Here is a 25,799-nt window from a genome sequence, read left to right on the forward strand (position 1 = left end):
AAAATGGGCAGATAGAGCTAGATTATAATATGAGGGCAATATGAGGGTGATTGCTGTTAATATCAAGGTGGCATTTGAGCGAATGTAGCAACATAGATCCCCTGTAAAATTGAAGTCAATGGGAATTACGGGGGGAACTCTCCACTAGTTGGAGCCAGCTCCAACACAAAAGTAGATGGTCGGGATGTTGGAAGGCCATCTGAGGGTCCACAGTGGCAACCTGTGTGTGAAGTCAAAAGGCGTAGGTGAGATATTAAATGAGTATTTTGCATCTGTGTTCACTTTGGAGAAGAACAAATAAGATATAGAAAGCATGGTGGGGGACTGTGATCTAATTGAACAGATTGGCATTGAGAGGAGGGAGGAGGTAGTGGCGTAGTGGTATTGTCACCGGATTAGTAATCCAGAGACCCAGAATCATGCTCTGAGGACCTGGATTCGAATCCAGTCATGGCAGATGGTAAAATTTGAGTTCAATAAAAAAATCTGGAATTAAAAGTCTGAAGGTAACCATGAAAGCATTGTCATTGTTGTAAAAACCTGTCTGGTTCACTAATGTCCTTTAGGGAAGGAAATCTGTTGTACTTACCTGGTCTGGCCTACATGTGACTTCAGATCCACAGCAATGTGCTTGACTCTTAAAAATGCCCCAGGGATGGGCAATAAATGTTGACCCAGCCAGCGATGCCCGCATCCCATGAACAAATAAAAAAAGGTGTTAGTGGTTCTACTGGGTTTAAAAGTGGATGAATCCCCAGGCTCAGTTGGGATGTACCCTAGGCTGCTGTGTGAGGCAAGAGAGGAGACTGCAGGGGCTCTGATGTTAATTTTAAAATCCTCTCTGGCCACAGGTGAGGTGTTAGAGAACTAAAGGACAGCTAATGTGGTACCATATTCAAGAAGGAAAGTAGGGAAGAATCAGAAAATTACAGGCCAGTGAGTCTAACATCAGTTGTAGGGAAATGATTGCAAAAACCTCTGAGGGACAGAATTAATCCGCAGTCCGAGGGCAAGGACCAATCAAGAATAGTCAGCATGCTCTGTCAAGGGGAAATCATGTCCAACAAATTAGATTGAAATTTTCAAGAGGGTGATTAGGTCTGTAGTTGAGGGCAATGCAGTTAATGTAGTCTACACGGACTTCAGGAAGGCTTTTGATAAGATCCTGCATGGGAGACTGATTAAGAAGGTATGAACCTATGGGATCCAGGGCAATTCGGAAAATTGGATGCAAAATTGACTTAGTGTCAGGAGGCAGAGGGTGTTGGTTGACGGTTCTTTTTGTGACTGGAAGTCTGTGACCAGTGGTGTACCGCAGGAATCGGTGCTGGGCCCCTTGCTGCTTTTAGTATACATTAATGATCTGTGCGGGAATGTGGGTGGTATGATCAGTAAGTTCGCTGATGACACAAAAATTAGTGGTGTGGTAGATAAGTAAAGTCACCATAGCCCCGGATGACCATAGACTGCTTTGCCCTTTGAGGAGGAGAGCTGAACGATGGCTATTTAACCAGAGGATCACCACATTTCAGGCGAGGGGAAAGGTTGTGAAGGCGAGACCATCAGGAATAACTTCAGTCGGTATTGGAATTGAACCCTCGCTGTGGGTCTTGCTCTGCACCACAAACCAACTGCCCAGCCAACTGAGCTAAACTGGCCCCACACTGGTTGTGTGGTAAATAGCGAGGAGGCAAGCTTTAGATTTCAGGGAGAAATAGACAGGTTGGTCAGATGGACAGAACAGTAGCAAATGGAACATGTGAGGTGATATGTTTTGGGAGGACAAACAAGGCATGGGAATACACAATGACCAGTAGGATGCTAGGAAGTATAGAGGACCAGAGCGAACTTGGGGGAATGTCCATAGGTCCCTGAAGACAGCAGGACAGGTAGATAAGGTGGTTAAGAAGGCATATGGTATAGTTGCCTCTTTAGCCGAAGCATAGAGATTATGATGGAGCTGAATAAAATTCTTGTCAGGTCACAGCTAGAGTACTGTGTGCAGTTCTGGTCGCCACACTATAGGAAGGATGTGATTTCACTAGAAAGGGTGCAGAGGAAATTGGACAGGATTTTACCTGGGGTGGAATGTTTCAGCTGTGAAGAGAGGCTGGTTAGACTGTGGTTGGTCTCTTTAGAGCAGAGAAGGCTGAGGTGAGACCTGATTGAGGTGTACAGCATTATGAAGGACATAATGGAGTAGATAGGAAGAAACATTTCCCCTTAGTGGAGGGGGCAGTAACCAGGGGGCATAGATTTAAGGTACTGGGCAGGAGATTTAGAGGGGATTTGAAAACTCCCGTGTCTATGTGGGTTTCCTCCGGGTGGTCCGGATTCCTCTCACAAGCCCCGAAAGACGTGCTTGTTAGGTGAATTGGACATTCTGAATTCTCCCTCAGTGTACCCGAACAGGCGCCAGAGTGTGGCAACTAGAGGATTTTCACAGTAACTTCATTGCAGTGTTAATGTAAGCCGACTTGTGACACTAATAAAGATTATTATTATTAAAAGAAAAACCTTTTCACCCAGAGGGTGGTGGGAACATGGAACTCACTGCCTGAAAGGGTGGTAGTAGCAGGAACCCTCACAACATTTAAGAAGCATTTAAATGAGCATTTGAAACGCCATGGGTGCTGGAAAATGGGATTGGGATCGATAGATGTTTGATGGCTGGCACAGGCATGATGGGCTGAAGAGTCTCTTTCTGTGCTATAAAACTCTAAAACTCTATGACTCCACCTCAGCCCAAGGATATCATTGCAGGTGTTCCTCAGGGCAGTGACCTAAGCCCAACCATTTTGAGTTGCTTTATCAATGAACTCCTTCCAATATAAAGTCAGAAGTGCAGATGTTCGCTGATGATTTCATGGTGTTCATCCATTTGAAACTCCTCAATGCTGAAGCAATCATACTTACTAGTATACAGCAAGACCGGGACAGCGTCCAAGCTTGGGCTGATTAGTGGCAAGTAACCTTTGTGGTGCCAGCTGGGCAAAGAAAATTTAACCACTTCTCTTTGACTTTGAATAACATAACCATTGCTGAACACCCCACCGTCATCACGCTGGGGGGGTGGCTCACCATTGACCAGAAGCTTAATTAGAACATAGAACATAGAACATTACAGCGCAGTACAGGCCCTTCGGCCCTCGATGTTGCGCCGACCTGTTTCAGCCCTATAATTGTTTCAGCCCTATAAATAATGTGGCTACAAGAGTAGGCCAAAGGCTGGGTATGCTGTGTGACTCACTTTCTGACTACCCAAAGTCCTTCTGCCACCTACAAGGTACAAGCAGGAGTGCGATGGAATACTTTCCACTTGGCTGAATGAGTGCAGCACCAGCAACAATCAAGATGTTTGACACCATCTTGGGCAAAGCAACCCGCTTGGACAACTCTCCTTAACCATCAGCACCTTAAACATGCACTCCCTCCACCTCTAGTGCAGCATTATGTACCATTTGCAAGGTGTACTACAACAATTCACCTTCACTCCTTCAAAAGCACCCCCCAGGCCAGCAATCATTAGCCCCTAGAAGGAAAAAGGGCTTCAGGAGTAGGGGAACAGCTCCACCTACAAACCTCCCAAATTACAGACCATCCTGATTTGGAAATATTTGGCATTCTTTCACCATTGCTGGATAAAAATCCTGGAATTCTATATGTAACAGCGCTGTGGGAGTGCGTTTACCACATGAACTGCAGCGATTCAAGTAGATGGCCCACCACCACCTTCTCCAGGGTAATTAGGAATGGGGAAATTATACTGGTCTTGTTTAAACCCAGAAACAAATAAAACAAAACCCAAGGATGCTGACTTTACCCACATCCTGTGAATGAATTTAAAAAGCCAAATATTGATCTCACAGCTCTTAGATCAAATTCTGTACTGGAAAATATGGATTTGAGTTTCCTCAGCCCAGTGAACAACAGATTTGCTGCTGGCTTCAATTTTGTTGTTGTTACATTTGTTCTCACTAAAACCCTGGGGTTTAACCTTTCAGAGGAGCTGGAAGTCCCGTTGCCGGGGCCGAAAGTGGAGGTGACCCTGCTCCCGAAGGCAGTTGGATCCTGGTGAGGCCAATTAACAGGCCTCTGTGTCCCTCTCCCAAAAGCTGCAGCCCAGTAAAAGAGTCTGATAGAGATAGCCAGTGCTGAGGCTGCATCACTAAAAGGACACAGCACCTCAAATGACTGCATGGGTGGGAGGTGGCCATTGATTGGGCAATTAATTGGCTCAGTTGAACACAGCTGAACACTTGGTGTGCAGTCGCACTGAGATTTTTGGGGTTGGCAATGTGACGTTGATGCACTATCAGTTACAACGAGACGAGAGTAGAATGTAATCAAGGCTTTATTACACAGAGATGTGTGGCCTCCTACAGCAGCTTACGAAATGGCTGTCAGCAGGCAGGGATCTACGCCCGTATCTGTAGTACAGGGGCCTTACCATAATACCCATATATACAATATAATACAACAGTGGTGACTACCACAAATGTGTCAGTGGGACGGTGTGCGGCTTCCCTCTCGATGCCATGCCCGGACAAACTGCCAATCCTCTACCCCACCTCTCTAGAGGGCTTGGAAAATTCAGCCCTTTCTTTATCTCCTTAATTGTTGTTTTTAGCCATGGAGATGTAAGATGGACTAAAAGTAGGTTTGATGTAAGAATGAATGCAAAAAGGAAAATCAATAATAATTCAAACAAACTGGGAAAATTGGTGTTATTTGTCCCTTTATCACTTTATTGTGAAAATGATTTCAGCAAATGTTTTTTTTTCAGTTTGAAGGCAGTAATTTGCATCAGTTAGTGGTGAGGATCTGTAAAGGTCACTGTGCCCCGATAAATCCCAGATACACCTATGACTTGAGGATCTTATCAGCTCAGTTGTTCAAAGTTAACCCCCGTGATCGACCATCCATCACTTCAATTTTGAAAAAGAAGTTCTTGGAAAAGCGTATTATAAAATACCTAAGCCCTGAGGTATATTTTTGTTCTTTTAAATTTTATTTGGTGTATAAGTTATTTTCAATAAATCTGTATCAAGTTAAATCGAATATACTTTATTAAAGTAAGAATGTGAATGATATTGTCCAGAGTCCGTATGAAGTGAACTATCATACGCATATTTTATTGGAAGGTATATTAACCATATCGCCAAGTATTCCTATCCATACCTCCTGAATATTTAATTTGAGACTAGAACCTGCTGTAAAAATTGAAAGAATTAATCATAAAATGATTCCTGTGAGAGAAATAATATCATAGTGAGTGAAATCTGTTTTCTGGCTGTATAAAAGTAAAATTCTCTTTGTTTGTACATTCCTAAAAAAAAAATCTGCAGCTAATAAAGGAAGAATTTAGTCACACGGTCATTCATAGGAAGAAGTCACCTGCATCAAGACCTACAGCATCCAACTCCCAGCCAGGTAGAACAAAGCTGATTTTACTGTTAATCAGGATGGGCTCCAAAAGTGAGCTAATATGCCATGATTGTCCCTGTAAGGTGGAGTGAAAATTCAATGGAAGTAAATTTGACTTGTGCAGTCGTTGAAGATGAGTGATAGCAGATCGGATGGTTTTAATGTCCATTAATTTTCAGGAACGAAGCTGTAAAATTGAATTGACCTCAACTATATCATCAGTTGCAATGTTGATGCACTATCAATTACGACGAGACGAGAGTAGAGAGTAATCGAGGCTTTATTAAGCAGAGATGTGTAACCTCCTGCAGCTGCTGCCGAAATGGCTGCAGCTTGGTGAGCACACACATTTATACTCCGCCTACTGGGAGGAGCCAGCAGGCAGGGATCCAGCCCCGTACCTGTAGTACAGGAGCCTTACCGTATTACCTCTCGTATGTGATATATACAACAGTGGTGACTACCACATTCACCCCCTGTTAAAAAAGAGTCCAGTGGGGGTGGCGGAAAACTATTTACATGCATTTTAAGGTAAACATTTTGGGGAAAGTTCACAAATTCAGCCGATCGGGTGCCTTGATCCTCCGTTGTGAGCGCCGCAGTCCCGGTGGCGATGCAGGCGTCAGCTCGGTCGCCGGTGACTCGGGGAGTGTGTAGACCTCATCTTCATCCCCAGGTGGGACCAAGGGGAGGATGGATCGTCCTGGAGCGGGGGCTGTGGTGAGGTGCGCTGGGGGGAGGAAGGGTGGCACCGGGGCAGGTGGGGGGGGGGACCCAGCTGATGCCAGGTCCCTGAGGACCATGTAGGCTTACTGCGGGTTTGCATTTGTAGCTGTACCCTCTCGACCAACAGGTCCGCCTTGTGGAGCCATACGTGCTTGCGGAGGAGAACGGGTCCTGGAGCTGCCAGCCACGTTGGGAGCGAAACCCGGGAGGTAGACTTCCTGGGGAAGGCAAGAGACGTTCATGGGGGGTTGCATTAGTCGCAGTGCAAAGTAGCGATCGGATGGAGTGAAGGGCGTCGGGGAGGACCTCCTGCCAGCGGGAGACCAGGAGATTTTTGGACCGCAGGGCCAGCTGGACGGCATTCCAGACCGTCCCATTCTCCCGCTCCACCTGCCCGTTTCCCCGGGGGTTGTAGCTGGTCGTCCTGCTCGAGGCGATGCCCTTGCTGAGAAGGTACTGACGCAGCTCATCACTCATAAATGAGGATCCCCGGTCACTGAGGATGTAGGCGGGGAAACCGAACAGGGCGAAGATGATGTTGAGTGCTTTGATGATGGTGGCAGACGTCATTATCGGGGCATGGGACGGCGAAGGGGAATCTGGAGTATTCGTCCACCACGTTAAGGAAGTACGTGTTTTGGTCGGTGGAGGGGAGGGACCCCTGGAAATCCACACTGAGGTGTTCAAAGGGGCGGGAGGCTTTCACTAGGTGCGCGCGGTGTGGCCGGTAGAAGTACGGTTTGCACTCCGTGCAGACCTGGCAGTCTCTGGTGATAGCCCTGACCTCCTCAATGGAGTAGGGCAGATAGCAGGCCTTTATGAAGTGAAAGAAGCGGGTGACCCCTGGGTGACAGAGAGCGTCGTGTAGGGTCCGGAGTCGGTCCATTTGTGCGCTGGCACATGTACCTCGGGATAGGGCATCGGGGGGCTCGTTGAGCTTACCGGGGCGATATAAAATCTCGTAATTGTAGGTGGAGAGCTCGATCCTCCACCTCAAGATTTTATCATTTTTGATCTTGCCCTGCTGTGTGTTATTAAACATGAAGGCAACCGACCGTTGGTCAATGAGGAGAGTGAATCTCCTGCCGGCCAGGTAATGCCTCCAATGCCGCACAGCTACTACGATGGCTTGGGCCTCCTTCTCGATGGAGGAGTGCCGAATTTCAGGGGCATGGAGGGTACGTGAAAAGAATGCCACGGGCCTGCCTGCCTGGTTGGGGGTGGCGGCGAGAGCGACGTCTGATGCATTGCTCTCGACTTGGAAGGGGAGCATCTCGTTGAAAGGCAGTTGCAGTCGATGAGCGGCCCGATGAGGTGCCCGACGAGCAGGGGTCCTGAGGCGGGGAAGATGGCGGCGCTCATGGGGCGCACGTGGCAGGCGGCGTTATAGATGGCGTCGCCCATGGGCCGCACGAGGCCTGATGGGGGAAGATGGCGGCGCCCACGGGCCTCTCGTGGTCTGAGGCGAGGAAGATGGCGGCGCCATGGGCCGCAAGTGGGTTGCAGGGGCGAAAATGGCGGCGCCCACAGGTCGCACGTGGGGGGTGCAGGAACAATGGGCCTGGTTACAGCGGCGATCGAGCGGGCCTGGTACACAGTAGCGAAATGTCCTTTCTTCCTGCAGGCCTTGCAGAGTGCACACCGCGCCGGGCAACGCTGCTGGGGGTGCTTTGTCTGTCCGCAGAAGTAGCACTTGGGTCCCCCCGGGTTGGTTGGCTGCCGCGCGGCGCAGGCTTGGGGTTGGCTGGGGGCGGTCGCTGGTGGGGTCCAAGATGGGGTGTTCGCTGGTGGGGTCCACGATGTCCAGGAGGGGGGCGTACGCTTGGACAGTACGGGAGGCGACTGTTAGTGAGATTGCGAGTTTCTTGGTCGCCGCGAGGTCAAGGGTAGCCCCTTCTAAGAGGCGCTTACAGATGTACGGCGACCCTATGCCCGTAACAAAAGCGTCCCTAATTAGGAGTTTGGAATGTTCAACGGCCAAAAGGGCGTGGCAATCGCAGTCCCTCGCCAGGGCGTGCAGGGCACGCCAGAAATCTTCCACAGACTCACCGGGGAGTTGTTGCCGCTTGGACAGGAGGTGCCTGGCGTAGAGTTTGTTGGTCTGCTTGGTGTAGTTCTCTTTCAGTAGCGCCATGGCCTCAGCGTAGATAGGCGCATCCCGGATGAGGGGAAAGATATCTGAGCTCAGCCGCATATACAGGACCTGGAGCTTCTGTACCTCTGAGGGTGGTTCTGTCGCAGATCCGATGTAGGCTTCAAAGCAAGCTAGCCAATGTGCGAAGGCCGCCTTGGCTGCTTGAGGGTGCAGCTGCAGGCGATCCGGCTTGATGCGGAGGTCCATCGTTGTAAAATCTCTGCTTAATAAATTGATGCACTATCAATTACGACGAGACGAGAGTAGAGAGTAATCGAGGCTTTATTAAACAGAGATGTGTAGCCTCCTGCAGCTGCTGCCGAAATTATACTCCGCCTACTGGGCGGAGCCAGCAGGCAGGGATCTACCCCCGTACCTGTAGTACAGGAGCCTTACCGTATTGTCTCTCGTATGTGACATATACAACAGTGGTGACTACCACAAATGTATTTGTTAAAATACATTTCCATGACTTTTAATGTATTTTTCAGCTATTTTGAGCCATTATCACCCCCTTTCCCTTGACCTCTTTGGAACATGCGCACACCAGAATGAACACTGGGGCTTCTATCTATGCTACTCTTGAACAGCTAAGAGGACAGAGAGAAGAATAGGCCACTGATAACTCTATTTCTATTTTGGGGAGCAACTGACCTCAGCTTAGTAACCCCTTTAATTGCTGCCATGACCTCTGGTCATGATACCTCATGATAACCCTGGTGAGCTGTGGACACTATCCTGTACCCTAATTGCTCTGCACTGCCGTGCATTGGAGCTGCTTTTCACATAATGTCCTTTTAGAACACCACTTACTTCACTATTTACTCAACAGTAAACTAATATACCTGCAGCTTCAAATTTTTTGAAAACTTGCTCACCAAATTGATTTTATTAGGATACCTTTTACGGGGATGTGTATTTCTTTTTACAAAACTAGGAATTGATTTATTTAAGATTTACAGCAGATAATCTGGATACATGCCAGTGATCTGAGCATTTAAGAAAAACAATGTATCTTTGCTAATTTATTTTTTTATTGTGGTCTTTACTTACAAGCTCCAAAGGTACAGAAAGCTAAATGTGAGATGAAGCGGCCGCCAAGGCCACTGATGAATAAAAAGCAATCACCGGCTCATCCTGAATGGAAACCGTTAGCAGTGGTCAACAGGCCAAGTTTCAAGGTGTGACATAAATAATATACCTGTACTGAGTGTTTTAATTGCCAGAAACTACCTACCGCGCGCTCAGGGAGACTGTGTGGAATGAAGGAAGTGCAGAGTGGAATTATACATCTGCTTCTTAGAATCTGTATCTGTTTTGTCTGGTGTCACACAGACAGATCTTACTTGAGCTCTTTCTTTCTCCATCCACCCCTCCCCCCACACACATACACACACACTCGTCAGTATTAGCTAATGTGCTATGCGAGCTTTGCTCAGTTAGTTGCTCTCTTGTCCCTGGGTCAGAAAATTGCGGATTCAAGATGCTATTTCAGGCCTTGAGCTGTGCTGATGGAGATCTGTTCAGTCGGATCTAGTGTCCTTTGAACGAGATATCAAACCAAGGTCATAGCTGCATGCTGCTGGTGAAGGTTCACCAGACTAATTCCTGGGATGGCGGCATTGCCCTATGAGGAGAGATTGAGATGATGTGACCTCTCTTCTCTAGGATTTAGAAGAATAAGAGGTGACCTAATTGAAACCTACAAAATTACTTAAGGGCTAGACAGGGTAGATGCAGATGTTTCCCTTGGCCAGGGAGATGTCTAAAACAAGGGGGCACAGCCTCGGAATAAGGGACAAGCCATTTATGACTTAGATGGGAGGGAGTTTCTTCACTCAAGAGGGTGGTGAATCTTCAGAATTCACTACCACAGAGGGCTGTTGAAGCTCGATCATTGAATACGTTGAAGATAAGGTTCAATAGACTTCTCGGTAGTAATGACATCAATGGCTATGGGAATAAGACAGGAGAATGACTTTGAGGTAAATGATCAGCCGTGATTGAATTCGATGGCAGACCAGGCTCAAGGGGCTGAATGGCCTCTTCCTGATGATATGTTCCTACGTTCCTCAGAAAATCACAAAATGCTTTACAGCTAATTAAGTACTTTTGAATTGCCGACACTGTTGTAATGAAGGTGGATGTTACAAACGCATGCCACTACTTGAAGAAGAAGAGAAGATTCTCCCATTGTCCTGGTTAATAATAATAATAATAATAACCTTTTATTGTCACAAGTATGAAATCACTGGGGAATTGAACCCGCGCTGCTGGCCTTGTTCTGCATTACAAACCAGCTGTCGAGCCCACTGAGCTAATGTTCCATATTAAACCAACATGATCAGATCATTCATTCCAATGCCGTGCATAGATCACGGTGGATGCAAAATGGTCCATAATTGACTGCAAGTCACTACACTTCAAAGTAATTAATTGGCAGCGTGGCACAGTGGTTAGCACTGCTGTCTCACAGCTCCAGGGACCCGGGTTCAATTCTGGCCTCGGGTGACTGTGTGAAGTTTGCACGTTCTCCCTGTGTCTGCGTGGGTTTTCTCCAGTGCTCCGGTTTCCTCCCACAATCCAAAAAGGTGGAGGTTAGGTGGATTGGCCATGATCAATTGCCCCTTAGTATCCAAAAGGTTAGGCTGGGTTATGGGGAAAGGGTGAAGGCATGGGCTTAAGTAGGATAAAAGCAAATTATTGCGGATGCTGGAATCTGAAACCAAAAGAGAAAATGCTGTAAAATCTCAGCAGGTCTGGCCGCATCTATAGGGAGAGAAAAGAGCTAATGCTTCGAGTCCAGATGACCCTTTGTCAAAACTAAAAAACATAGAAAGTGGGAGATATTTCTACTGAATGAGGGAATGAAAGATGAGGCATAGCCACAGAAACCAAGAGAAAAGAGTGCTAATAGCCAGAGAAACCAAGGGAAAAGAGTGCTAATGGCAGTCCCCAGAGAGAATAAAAGGTGTGAAAAGGCCAAACAGCAGAGAAATTAAAATCAGAGGGTAAACTGTGACAGATGTAGGGGGAAGCGGAAAGCAAAGGGGAGAAAGGGTAAGGAGTGGTGGGATAAAGTGGGCGGGGATATATATATATATATATAAATAAAGAAAGACAGGAAAGAAATAAAATGCAAAAGACAGGTTAATATGAAATGAAATGTAAACAAAGGGGTCGAGGGGGTAGAGCTAATCACCTGAAGCTGTTAAATTCGTTGTTGCGACCGGAAGGCTGTAGCATGCTTAACCGGAAGATGAGATGCTGTTCCTCCAGTTTGCATTGAGCTTCACTGGAACATTGCAGCAGGCTAAGGACAGACATGTGGGCATGGGAGTAGGGTCTTGTGTTAAAATGGCAAGCAACGGGAAGGTCAGGGTCCTGAATGCACACAGACCGAAGGTGCTCAGCAAAGCGACCACCCTGTCTACGCTTGGTCTCTCTGATATAGCGGAGACCACATTGGGAGCAGCGAATGCAAGAGACCAAATTGAAAAAGGTGCAAGCTTTGATAAAGGGTCATCTGGACTCAAAACATTAGCTCTTTTCTCCCTACAGATACTGCCAGATCTGCTGAGATTTTCTAGCATTTTCTATTTTGGGCTTAAGTAAGGTTCTCTATCGGAGCAAGGGCTGGTGCAGACTTGATGGGCCAGATGACCTCCTTCTGCACTGTAGGGATTCTATACAAAGTGCATTTTCTTTAGTCATTCAATAGTTGGTAAGACCTCCAAAGCAACACTTTTCTATATATTCACTAAAGGGGATCCATACTGCTTTCCATTATATTAAAGCAAAACCTCAACTGTAGCCCGTTTGAGATGGAAGTTAAACAAAACATATTTACTGCCATTGAGAAACCCAGTACATAATTTATTTTATTTCAGGTATGTTGAGATCTGAACCGAGGATACAAAATAAAATCTATAACAGTTTCTAATGTTATAAAATATTTCCTCTAGCAATTTAACCATCTATCAGCTGTAAAGCCACCATCTTCCAAGATCGAAGGGCGATATGAACACTATCATGGTTATCTAGATTACATGGAGAGAAGATCAAATGATCACCGTACTCCACCTGTGCCTTATAACTACCTAATTGAAGATTGCAGACAGAGGATGAATCATGATCCAATCCAGTGGTAAACATCTGTATTTGGTTCCAACTGTATTGCAAAAAATGAATGGTTTTTTTTCATCATTAAGACTAAACTGCATTTTGGAAGCAGAAGTTTCTTGTGCAGCATTTATGTTTTAGAAGCCAACTGATCACTGGAATCCAATCGTGAATGTTTCGATCATTATTTTCAGCAGATTCCTAACCATTCAATGAGCAGTTAGCCAATATTTTCTCAAAATAATTTCACTTGGGGACCAACCCTTAGAACGTGACCAAACTGTCCTTCACAGTTTTACCTCCCTGCCTTTGGGAAACGAGTAAATCTGTGAGTGGGGGCAAGAAGCTGTGCTAAACGGTTCAATCAAGTTGTGACCTGGTACTTTGACGTCTATTAGATTTAGACGTCCTTAATTTCTGAGATGAACATTTGAGCCAATATACATTTTATAACAAAATAGATGTTTCACGGTTTAATTTAATTAACATTGAAATGAAGATAATGCTATTTTATTGAAATCAGAGAGAGCAGTTTGCAGGATGAAAACCAGTAGCATGGAAAACCTTAGTAAACATCACTGGATTATGTTTGCTTCAGGCCATATGCTGTGCATGAAGAATACATGCAGAGAAAATTGGAAGCACAACAGTATAAAATTAAAGCAGAAAAACAGTTGGTGAGTGGCTGCATTGAAAATGTTATCATAATGAATTTGTGCTTTATGCTTCCCAATGAGAATAATTTTTATCATCTGGATTTGTTACATGTATGCCACAGGGAATACGTCCTCGTTCATCAGACCCTAACGAACACCAAAATCAGAATCTAGATGTACTGGCTAAACAATGTGCTGAACAGCAAGCTAAGAAAAAAGCAGCAAAGGATGAGGTATATTGCTTGATATATTAAAATGTGTTCACTTTAGCTAACGAGGGAGTGTCACACAGAGGATTTTTAAAAATTGGTCTTTCATGTGAGCATCACTGGTTAGGCCAGCATTTATTGTCTATCTCTAATTTCCCTTCAGAAGGTGGTGGTGAACTGTCTTCTTGAACTGTTTCAGTCTATCCGGTGTGGGTCCACCACAGTGCTCTTAGGAAAGGACTTCCAGGTTTGTGACTTTTTCATTGGTCTGCTGGGCCCCTCCATCATTGAGGATGGAGATCTTTTTGGAGCCTCTTCCTCCAGTTAGCTGTTTAATTGTCCACGACCATTCACGATTGGATGTGGCAGGACTTAGAGAGAGCTTAGATCTGATCTGTTAGTTGTGGGATTGCTGTCCATTGCTGCAGCTTTCACTCTTTGGCATGCAAGTATTCCTATCTTGATGTTTCACCAGGTTGACACCGCATTTTCAAATATGCCTGGTGCCGCTCCTGGCATGCTCTCCTGTACTCTTCATTGAACCAGGGTTGATCCCCTGGCTTGATACTGACGCCAACTGCACCCCTAGTCTCACACATTGCTCAATGCATCATTTCCCCATCTCTCAACTATCAATTATCACTATTTATGAATATTCATACCTAACATTCATGGCTTCACTCACACAATTAGCATCTCACAGCTTCCACACACTGTCAACTATTCGACAAAGACCAAAACACATTGCACCCCATTCACTGACAGACTTACCTCCCTCTTGCAGGGCACGTTGGTGCAGAGCTAATGACTTGTTGCCAGGACAGGAGATGAGGGTATCGCAGGGCAGCTCGTCGGATGGCTGACATCACACATGAGTTATGCAGAGAACTCAAAGGAGGACTTTGATGGGAATGGTCTGAAGAAGAAGGCTAGGCTGATGGGTGGGCACATCAAATTGTTTGGCCAGTTGGCAGGCCAGAAAGCCAATGGGTCAGTGTCAAAGAACATAGAGGTGGCCAGCACCAACTTATCACGGGACTCTGCACAGAGCTTCAGCGTGGATATGGTGGCAAACTCTCTGAGAACACTTGCAGACTCAAACATAAGGCAATGTTTGATATCTCACCTTCTATTGCAGCACATGCAGAAGCGATTTGACATTTGGGTGCCGGAGTTGAAGCTCAGATTCATGTCGAGCAAGCTCAGCTTGCAACATTGTAGGCTGATACTGCTGTCATCATAGAGGAAGATACAAGTGTTCACAGGGGCCAGCAGGATCTCCCAATAACCCAGCAACCTGTCTTTTAATGTATCGCTAAAGCTGCTGAGGTGTTGCCCATGTGAGTGGCAGTTTCTCCGTAGAACTCTGCCCTGCTGATCTGTCTTGCGGTTGAAGCAATTGTCTTCCTATCACTGCTTCACTGCTACTCCACTCTTGCTGTTGCCTGCCATCCAGCTAGTCTTGACTGCTGTCTCCCGTGCCAAGATGGTACAAATTGAATGCAGGTCTTTTAGGGTCAAAGCTGCTCCAGTTCACCCTCGAAGCCCATCTGCCGTCTACCCTACAGTAAGTCAGAAGCGTTTCATCAGACATACTGCAACCACAGCAGTGGGAGCACTGGGGCAGGAAAACAGGCACCAAGGGAATGAACAAGATTAATAAGTTAATATTTCTGCAGTACGAAATGCTTTGATTTGTGAGCTTGTCTTTTATTTTCACTTTGTGGCCAAGTGGACACGGTGATGGTCATTAACAGAGGGAAGGGAAAGGGTGGGACTGTCAGAAAATGGGCAATTGGCATTACATTTATTGGTGTAGGAGTAAGATGAGCCAATCACAGACAGCAGTCAGAAAGGCCTCCTCCCTTCCTCCTCCTCCTCCACCTCTCCCCTCCTCTGTCTCATCCTTTTCATTCTCAGTTGATTACTGTGTACCTGCTGACAAAGGCTGTTCCCTCATGGCGGTGAGGTTGTGCGGCTGACCATCACAAATTGTGCCACTGCTAAGTACTGCAGGCTCTTCCAGAGTGACCCAGGCAGCAGAAAAGTTGTTCAAATGCATCCCAGTGACCTGGTCTGTCACATTTTGTGTCACCGCATGCCTTTTGTTAAGTGCAGACTTCCCACCCATGCCTAGGTTGTGCACCAGAGCTATGAGCTGTGTCATTAAAGGATTTTTATCTTTTAGCCGGGTAGCCACCCCTGGTTTATCAACCACCGTGGGTAGTCACAGAATGGAAGCATCATCACTGTTAAACTACCAGGAATTGACCTGCATAATTCACTGCCTATGGTCACAAACAAGCTGGAGGTTGAGGGAATGGAATCCCTTTTGCTTGTGGTATATTATATGTGGCATCTTCAAAGTGACATTCATGCGGCCAATGGCATGCTGCACCAGAGGAATGTATGCAATCATTGTGAAGCAGATACTTATTCTTCTGGTTTCCCACTGCAAGAGAGAATGAAATGTAGTCAGCTTGTTTGTAATAGAGAGTAGCGGTGACCTCCGTTATGCAATTATTGGATGTTATTTAAGCCTGTAATGAACCAGTTGTCAAAACATTCACAGCCATGGTCATCTTTACAGCTGCCATCAATGCCTTTCTCAAGCTACAATCGTACAAGGAACGCCCAGCTTCTGTCGCGATACGACGACTGCTTACAGAAACTCAGCACCCGTGGACCAGTTGAACCAGGAACATTACTCGTCACAATGGACACCTCGGCACTCTACACCAGCATCCCCCATGACGACGGCATTGTTGCAACAGCCTCAGTACTCAACACCGACAACTGCCAATCTCCAGATGCAATTCAGCAACTCATCCGCTTCATTCTGGATCACAACGTCTTCACCTTCGACAACAAGTTCTCCATCCAGACACATGGAGCAGCCATGGGAACCAAATTCGCACCTCAATATGCCAACATCTTCATGCACAAGTTTGAAGAAGACCTCCTCACCGCACAGGACCTTCAATCGACGTTATACACCAGATACATCAAGGACATTTATTTCCTTTGGACCCACGGCGAAGAATCACTGAAACGACTACACAATGACATCAATAAGTTCCATCCCACCATCAGACTCACCATGGACTACTCTACAGAATCGGTTGCATTCTTGGACACACTCATCTCCATCAAGAATGGTCACCTCAGCACTTCACTTTATCGCAAGCCTACGGATAACCTCCAAATGCTCCACTTCTCCAGCTTCCACCCTAAACACGTTAAAGAAGCTATCCCCTATGGACAAGTCCTGTGTGGACAGGATCTGCTCAGACGAGGATCTACAGACATCTACAGATGCTGAAAGATGCCCTCGTATGAATGGCATATGGCATTCGACTCATCGATCAATAGTTCCAACGCGCCACTGCAAAAAACTGCACTGACCTCCTCAAAAGACAAATACAGGACACAAAAACCGACAAGAGTACCCTTCGTCATCCAGTACTTCCCCGGAGTGGAGAAACTACGACATCTTCTTCGCAGCCTTCAACACGTAATCGATGAAGACGAATATCTTGCCAAGGCCATCCCCACATCTCCACTACTTGCCTTGAAACAACCGCGCAACCGCAAACAGACCATTGTCTGCAGCAAACTACCCAGCCTTCAGAACAGCGACCATGACACCACACAACCCTGCCATAGCAATCTCTGCAAGACGTGCCAGATCATCGACATGGGTATCACCATTACACGTGAGAACACCACCCACTAGGTACGTGGTACATACTCGTGCGACTCGGCCAACGTTGTCTATCTCATACGCTGCATGTCCTGAAGTGTGGTACATTGGCGAGACCATGAAGACGCTGCGGCAATGGATGAACGGACATCGCACGACAATCGCCAGGCGGGAATGTTCCTTTCCAGTCGGGGAATATTCAAGGGCATTCAGCCTCTGATCTCCGGGTAAGCGTTCTCCAAGGCGGCCTTCAGGACGCGCGACAACGCTGAATCGGCGAGCAGAAACTTATAGCTAAGTTCCACACACATGAGTACGGCCTCAACCAAAACCTTGGATTCATGTCACATTACATTCACACCCATCATCTGGCCTGGGCTTGCAAAATCCTACCAACTGACCTGGCTTGAGATAATTCACACCTCTTTAACCTGTGATTATCTCTCTCTCCAGTCGCTCCGTCTGGACCTGTAAAGACTTAATTATCTGAATTCAAAGTATCGTCTTGCATCTTTGACTTTGTCTATATATATGTTTCGGAACCCACCTCTTCATTCACCTGAGGATGGAGTTGTGCTCCGAAAACTAGTGATTCGAGACAAACCTGTTGGGCTTTAACCTGGTGTTGTAAGACTTCTCACTGTTTCTCATCCTATTCTGAGGATGCAGTGACTCAGTGACTGCAGAGAATGACCAGATTTTAGTGAGGATCTCCTCAGGGAAGAGGAGATGGCTGATGCACTGTTTCTGGCGGAGGCTCATTGTAGGAAGATTTTCCCCCTAAACCCTCAGAGGATATGAACTCCTGCTGAAATCCCATATCCCCTTCCTCCTCCTCCCTCTCCCAGCAGCGTATCTTGCTTTGTGTCACCTCTGCACATTCTCCCTGTCATGCTGAAGGAGATGGAAGTGACAGCATCCATTACTGTGTGAAATGTGCTGATGGAATCCCCCTTTTCAACATTTTGATACATAGTCAAACTCAAAATTCACGTGAAAAGACAGCTGCTAAATTGACAGCGGGCGGCTTTAGAATTCCTCACACTGCATTCTAAGGGTTTTGTTTCTCCATATACCATTCTGGGACTATAACGACCATCAATCGACCTAAGAGCAGATAGAGGATATGTTCTTCTTCTCACCATGGCCTCTCCTCCATGTGTGGTAAGTTAGTCCCATCCTGAATGAAATTGGAATTCTGTAATAATGTTACGCAAAGGATCAAAATCTTTCACTTAATTGTCCAGGGAGGGGCCAATAATTTATGAAGTGGGTTTTTCATGTGCTACCACCCCCCCCCCCCCCCCATATGAAAATGCATAAATTTCCATTAACCTTGCAGATGTATAATTGTAAAAACATTACTTTTTTTACTTCTTAGGAATATTGTCAGCGACTGAAAGAAATAAGGCAGCAGTATTATAACCAAGTTAAAGAAATTAAAGGAAAAATGGAAGTGAAGGAGGTAAGAACTGAAACATTGATTTGGCACCTTCTAAATATTAGAGGGATCATAGTCAATCATAGAACAGTGGCTCAATGACATGAATTGAAATGCCGATGTGGTGTGGCACAAAATAATAAGACGTAAGTTGATACCCGTCAACCCAATTACATCAATGATTCTAATTTGTTTCCTGCCTTTCAACATGGTCAGGCTTCAGCTATTGAACGGCCCAATTTAATTCAGTTTAATTACTGTGCTGCTCTCCCTGACTGAGTGCTAGGTTTATATTTTCACCTCCAGCAGTACGTGATTATTCGCATTAAAATCTGAGACAATATAAAACGTGTAACGGAGCAAGTTTCTCATTGCATCTCTGCGAACTGTTGTGGGTTGTTTTACTATGTTAAAGATGCTATATTAATGCAGCTTGTCATTTCAGTTTAAACATTGCACTAATTTAGAACATAAGAACATGTGAACACGAGAAAGAGGAATGGGAGTAGGCTATTTGAGGCTGATCCGCCATTCAACATGATTATGCTCAATGTTCCACCTCAACTCCACCCTCCTGCACGATCCCCGTGCCCTTTAATTCCCTCAGTAACCAAAGTTTTATTATATTTTAGAGACCGTAATAATTGGGGATTTAATGAAAGAATAATTTCAAAACTATGGTAGATAAGTAGATAACTGGTATTTTGTTTTGTGGGACTGGTCTGCAAAGAGTATTAAATTGAGAACATGTTTCATATATATTTGGGGATGTGCTTGGGGTTAACTTAGGAGCTGGTTATTCCTGACAAACTAGAAAGAATTAGATTAGTCCCTTCTGCAACATTTTTGGCACTGAACTTGAGTATTGCTGAAAAAAGAGACATGCTGTCAAAGCTTTTCACTTTACACTCCTCAGGACTGATTTGGAAGAATGCCAATAGTAAAGGAAACAGCAATTCATGCTGCGTGAGAAGAAAATGCCGATTGGAATTGCCACGCTTGGCAGTTAACTGTTCCCTGGTGTATTCTCCATGGCAATGCCCCTACCAATCAGAGCACACTTGTCAACTAGTCAGCACTCTTTTCTCATGCAGTATAAACTGGTGGCCTCTTTACTGTTGGGTTTCCTTGCTTTGCTGTCCTGATGAGTGCAAGATGAATAGCTTCAATGGTATGTCCCTTTTTTTTAGCTATTTCCAGCACTTTTGAGGCTTGGTTTCGCTGCACAGAGTTGGTATAAGGAACTGTAGTAATTCCAGGAGGCGCAGGCTAAAAGGCAAAGTAAGTTTATTCTGTTGCTCTTATTAGCCATAGTTTTATTAGCTCTAATTCTGTCACCTTTGCTCACGAGTCGCCAGGTATCTTTCTGATACTGCCACGTAGTTCAAGCTCAAGTAATGATTAATAATACAGCACACCGCTTAGTAAATGTTAAATCAACGATCATTTATTATATACAGCAATCAATACTTATACAATAATACTACCTCTAGACTATTACCTACCACTAAAGGCCAATACTTAACTTTGGTGATGGCCCACCAGGTCAGGGAAACGAATGGCTTATCGAATTGGGTCTGGCCTGTGGGATTCAAAAAGGCTGGTACGGGTCGATAGTCTGGAACACCTATCTGGTAGCGATCGCTGGAGTAAGACTTACTTGTTCTTTCGTCGAAGGGTCTCGAAGGTTGCGAGTAGGAGAAGAAGGGTCGATCTGAACTTGGCCCCTACCTTTATAGTTCCCAGGGGCTTCCCGCCTCTCGGGGCGGACCTTGACCCTGGTCCCAAGTGATTGGACTTGGTCCCAATCACTGGGTTCGACATGCTCCAATGATGTGGCGATTCCTTGATCGGGGGATGGTCGTTCACCTTTCTTTGTCTCGGCCACTGCTGGCGCCGAGAGGTCTGGATCGGCTTTCAATTGCTAATTTGTTGCAATTGTTCCCGGGGATCACCGATTAAACTACAGATGGCTGGGTTGGTGTGCTGCTAATGGTTGCAGGTATAGATCTGGGCCGACTGCCCCAGAGCCGAAAACACTGTTCTGTCTGCAGCTGTCTTTTTGTGCCCTGTTGGCTGATTTTCCCATCAGCCTTTTCAGTTCGCCATTTTACATCGGGGTTTGGCCAAATTAATCGGGAATCAGCCATTTTAGGTGGCCACAATTCTCCCACACAAATAAGGCCGCAGCTGCGGTGTACAAAACAAATGTCCCAGCCTGAGTCTATTGGGAACAGCCAGTCAATATTTAAGGCCCCGCTGGTGAGCCCCTTTCTACACATGGGAACACATGGTCTACGAAGCCCACAGGGAGATCAATCAGCGATTCTCCTCAGCGGCCTTTGTGAACATTATAACATCCCTCCTCCCTCAAGTCCTCTTCCACCTTAGAATTTACAATGCAGAAAGAGGCCATTCGGCCCATCGAGTCTGCACCGGCTCTTGGAAAGAGCACCCTACCCAAGGTCAACACCTCCACCCTATCCCCATAACCCAGTAACCCCACCCAACACTAAGGGCAATTTTGGACACTAAGGGCAATTTATCATGGCCAATCCACCTAACCTGCACATCTTTGGACTGTGGGAGGAAACCGGAGCACCCGGAGGAAACCCACGCACACACGGGGAGGATGTGCAGACTCCGCACAGACAGTGACCCAAGCTGGACTCGAACCTGGGACCCTGGAGCTGTGAAGCAATTGTGCTATCCACAAGGCTACCATGCTGCCCAACCTTTTTGCACTATGGCTTAAGTATGTGGCGATATGGAGCTGGAAGGGGACATGAAGTGGACTGGGGACCTCTGATTCTTCAACAAACGCCTGAGGTGTGCAGAAAGGGTCTTGTCCTCAGTGCTGGGTCGCTTTCTGGACCGGCTGAGGTTCCCGAGGGTAGAGGAGGGGCAGGTGGCAGGGCTGGGGGTGCCGGTTGGGTTGGAGGAACTGGTCAAGGGACTGGGGAGCATGCAGGCGGGGAAGGCACCGGGGCCAGATGGGTTCCCGGTGGAATTCTATCGGAAGTACGTGGAGCTGCTGGGCCCGCTGCTGGTAAGGACTTTCAACGAGGCAAGGGAGGTGGGGTCCTGCCCCCGACGATGTCTAGGGTGCTTATTTCTCTAATTCTGAAGCGGGACAAGGACCCTGTACAGTGCGGATCGTATAGGCCGATTTCACTCCTTAATGTGGATGCGAAACTGCTAGCAAAGGTATTGGCCATGAGGATTGAGGACTGTGTTCCCGGGGTCATACACGAGGATCAGACGGGTTTTGTGAAAGGGAGGCAGTTGAATACCAACGTATGTAAGCTCCTGAATGTAATTATGATGCTGGCGATGGAGGGGGAGGCGGAGATAGTGGCGGCTATGGACGTGGAGAAGGCCTTTGATAGGATGGCGAGGGCAGACCTGTGGGAGGTGTTGAGGAGGTTTGGGTTCGGAGAGGGGTTCGTCAGCTGGGTGAGGTTGCTGTATGAGGCCCCCGTGGCCACGAACAGGAGGAGGTCGGAATATTTCCGGCTATACCGAGGGATGAGGCAGGGTGTCCTCTAACCCCCCTGCTGTTTGCGCTGGCGATTGAGCCCTTGGCCATGGCTTTCAGGGAGTCTAGGAACTGGAGGGGGTTGGTGGTGGTGGGGGGGGGGGGGGGGGGGAACACCGGGTATTGTTGTATGCGGACGATCTACTATTGTATGTGGCGGAGCCAGTGGGGGGAATGCCGGAGGTGATGCGGATCCTTAGGGAGTTTGGGGACTTCTCCGGGTATAAGCTCAACATGGGGAAGGGCGAGCTGTTCGTGGTGCACCCGGGAGACCAGGAAAGGGGGATTGGTGAGCTTCCGCTAAAAAGGGCAGAAAGAAGTTTTAGATACCTGGAGGTTCAGGTGGCTAGGAGCTGAGAGGCCCTGCATAAGCTCAACTTAACGAGGCTGGTGGAGCAAATGGAGGAGGAGTTCAAAAGGTGGGATATGCTGCCGCTCTCCCTGGCGGGTGGGGTGCAGTTGGTTAAAATGACGGTGCTCCCGAGGATTTTGTTTTTGTTTCAGTACCTCCCCATCCTGATCCCTAAAGACTTCTTTAAGTGGGTTAACAGGAGTATTATGGGGTTCGTATGGGCGAAGAAGACCCCGAGGGTGAGAAGGGTGTTCTTGGAGCGGAGCAGGGACAGGGGGGGGCGTAGCCTTGCCAAACCTATGTGGGTATTATTGGGCTGCCAAAGTGGCGATGATACGTAAGTGGGTAGTGGAGGGGGAGGGGGTGGCGTGGAAGAGGCTAGAGATGGCGTCCTGTGTGGGCACGAGCCTGGGGCGCTGGTGACAGCTGCCGCTTCCTCCGACGAGGTACACCACGAGCCCGGTGGTAGCGGCGACCCTCAAAATCTGGGGGCAATGGAGACGCCACAGGGGGGATGTGGGGGCTTCAGTGTGGTCCCCGATACGGGAGAACCATCGGTTTACCCCGGGGAAAATGGATGGGGGGGTTCCTGAGTTGGCACAGGGCAGGTATTAGGAACATGGGGAACCTGTTCGTAGACGGGAAGTTTGCGAGCCTTGGGGAGCTGAAGGAGAAATTCGGGCTCCCCCGTGGAAATGCTTTCATATATATGCAGGTAAGGGCGTTCGTTAGGCGATAGGTGGTGGAGCTTCCGCTGCTGCCGGCGCGCAGGGTCCAGGACAGGGTGCTTTTGGGCATGTGGGTTGGAGAGGGTAGGATCTCGGCAACTTATCGGGTCATGCAGGAGGAGGAGGAGGCCTCGGCGGAGGAGTTAAAAGGTAAGTGGGAGGAGGAGCTGGGGGAGGAGATCGACGAGGGTATGTGGGTGGATGCCCTGGGAAGGGTAAACTCTTCCTCCTCTTGCGCGAGGCTCAGCCTGATACAATTTAAGGTGCTGCACAGGGAGCACATGACCAGGGCAAGGGTAAGCCGTTTTTTTGGGAGTGAGGACAGATGTGCTAGATGTTCGGGGAGCCCAGCAAACCACACCCACATGTTCTGGACATGTCCAGCATTGGAGGAGTTCTGGAGGGGCATAGTGAGGACGGTGTCAAGGGTAGTGAATTCCAGGGTTAGGCATAGCTGGGGGCTCGCAATATTTGGGGGTGTCGGATGAGCCGGGAGTGCAGGAGGCGAAAGAGGCCGGTATTCTGGCCTTTCATAGATTATCATAGAATTTACAGAGCAGAAGGAGGCCATTCGGCCCATCGAGTCTGCACCGGCTCTTGGAAAGAGCACCCTACCCAAGGTCAACACCTCCACCCTAGCCCCATAACCCAGTAACCCCACCCAACACCAAAGGCAATTTTGGACACTAAGGGCAATTTATCATGGCCAATCCACCTAACCTAACCTTTGCGTCCCTGGTAGCTCGGCGGAGGATTCTGCTTCAGCGGAAGGATGCGAGGCCCCCAAGCATGGAATCCTGGATTAACGACATGACAGGGTTTATTAAATTGGAGAGTATGAAATTTGCCTTAAGGGGATCTGTGCAAGGGTTCTTCAGGCGGCGGCGGTGTTCTTAGACTTCCTGGCGGAGCGTTAGGAAATGGTCAGCAGCAGCAACCCAGGGGGCGGGGGGAAGGAGGGGGGGGGGGTAAGTTTGTGTCTGGTAGGGGATGCACTATTGTTTTCTGTTTAATGTTTATTTATGCACTTTTGTTCTTGTTGTTTTATTATTTGTGTAAAGATGGGGGTTCTATTTTTCTGTTGTGATAATCTGAAAAACTTTGAATAAAAATTATTTTTTAAAAGAAAGGTTGTGGAGAATGGGTGTCGATCATAATGAGGAATATTTACCCCAAGAACAGACCAGTGAAGTCTATGGGTACCCATACCCATGGGCTGGGATTTTCTGAGCCCACGGCAGGTCAGAGAATCGCCGAGGGGATGTGAGAATCCCGCCACGCCGCTCCGACGCCAGGCCGCCGATTCTCCGGTCGCCGGAGAATCGGTGGCAATCGCACCCGTGCAGCCGCTGCAGCGCCGGTCAGGGGCCGTTGAAAGCGGCCCCTGCAGTGATTCTCCGTGCTCAACGGGCCGAGTGGCCGCCGGCGTGGTTTACACATGGTCCCACCCGGCGGGACCTCGGCTGTCCTGTTTGGGGGGGGGGGGGGGGGGTGGGGGGGGGGGATCCGACAGCGAGGGGCCTCCATGGTAGCCAGGCCTGCGATCGGGGACTATCGATCGGCAGGCGCGCTCATTCCGGGGGGGAGGGGGCAATGTTCCTCCGCGCTGGGCTCTTGTATGGCTCCGCCATGTTGCCCGGGGGCCGATGCGAAGACGGCAATCACGCACATGTGCCAGCGCCATTCTAGCCCCCGAAGAAGAGGAGAATTACTGGGCCTGAAGGCCCGTTGTCGCTGGCGTCGCTCGCTTCAACACTTGGCCGGGATTTCGGAGAATCCCGGCCATGGTCTTCTTGGCCATTCCCATGTGTGTATGGAGGCCCATGGTGGGAGCCTCTGGTTCTCCTAGTATGAGTGGGAGTCTGACTGACTGCTGACTGCTGTCCATAAGCAACCGGGGTCATGGTGGTCCTCACAATCTTCAAAGGTTCTCCCATGTACGTGGCTAGCCTGGCCTGTGTGTCCCTTGGATTAAGTGTAGAATACCCGTTCGGGGAATGCTGGAATGTCTGTTTCCCAATGATGGAGATGGCAGCTCCTGTATCCACCTTATTCTCTAAGGAATGACTTGATGAGGAGCCTTATCCTCATCGGGGTGACGTTGGCCGTGACGAAGCAGTTTAACTGCATTGTTTCATCCTCTGAGCGCTGATATACCTGCAAGGGATGGGCTTGCGGTGACTTTGGCTTCCGGCCTGGGCGGCACATGTACAGCTGTTTCTGGCAGCATTGCCCAGGTCATACAGCACCTATCAACCCTGCGACTAACATGTGATCCTCCGGGGACGTTTCCCTGGTACTTCTGGTGTTATCCGGATGTTTTTTGAAATGCCAGGAAGCACTTTCAATGTTGGGTTAATGGTGGGTGAGGCATGTGGCTTCCTTCCCTGAATATGTCACCTTCTGTATGCAAGGACCTCCCCACTGCCCAATCTGAAGACGCTACTATCTGTCAGTACTTGAAGTTCTTGTTCCCCTTTCTCGACATTTTTCAGGGAGATAGCTATTTCTATAGCCTTTTTGGGGTCTAGGTTGGGCTCTGACCAGTAGCTTTTTCTGGGTTGTAACGCTGTTAATCCCACACACCAGTTTATCATGTAGCATCTAGCTTAGGGATGGCCACGTTCATAATAATCTGCCAACTTCCGCAATCTAGCAAGAAATTCCGTAACAGTTTCCCCCAGGGTCTTCCCAGCTGTGTTAAAATGGTAGCATTGGAGGATCATGGACGGCTTTGGGCTGTAATGTTTCTCAGTAGGTTCA

General features: G+C 47.7%; 1 protein-coding gene across 1 annotated transcript in view; it reads left to right on the forward strand.

The window, feature by feature from the left end:
* The window catches only part of LOC140391980 (serine/threonine-protein kinase Nek5-like), a 116,682-nt gene that overhangs the window by 55,909 nt on the left and 34,974 nt on the right, over positions 1–25,799 (forward strand). The window contains exons 9-15 of the mRNA XM_072477094.1: positions 4,787–4,987; positions 5,349–5,433; positions 9,344–9,468; positions 12,253–12,434; positions 13,008–13,086; positions 13,188–13,298; positions 18,359–18,442. Of these exons, the coding sequence (XP_072333195.1) occupies positions 4,787–4,987; positions 5,349–5,433; positions 9,344–9,468; positions 12,253–12,434; positions 13,008–13,086; positions 13,188–13,298; positions 18,359–18,442 (867 nt within the window). The remainder of the gene's footprint in view (positions 1–4,786; positions 4,988–5,348; positions 5,434–9,343; positions 9,469–12,252; positions 12,435–13,007; positions 13,087–13,187; positions 13,299–18,358; positions 18,443–25,799) is intronic.

Source organism: Scyliorhinus torazame, chromosome 15 (genome assembly GCF_047496885.1).
Source record: "Scyliorhinus torazame isolate Kashiwa2021f chromosome 15, sScyTor2.1, whole genome shotgun sequence".
NCBI lineage: Eukaryota > Metazoa > Chordata > Chondrichthyes > Carcharhiniformes > Scyliorhinidae > Scyliorhinus > Scyliorhinus torazame.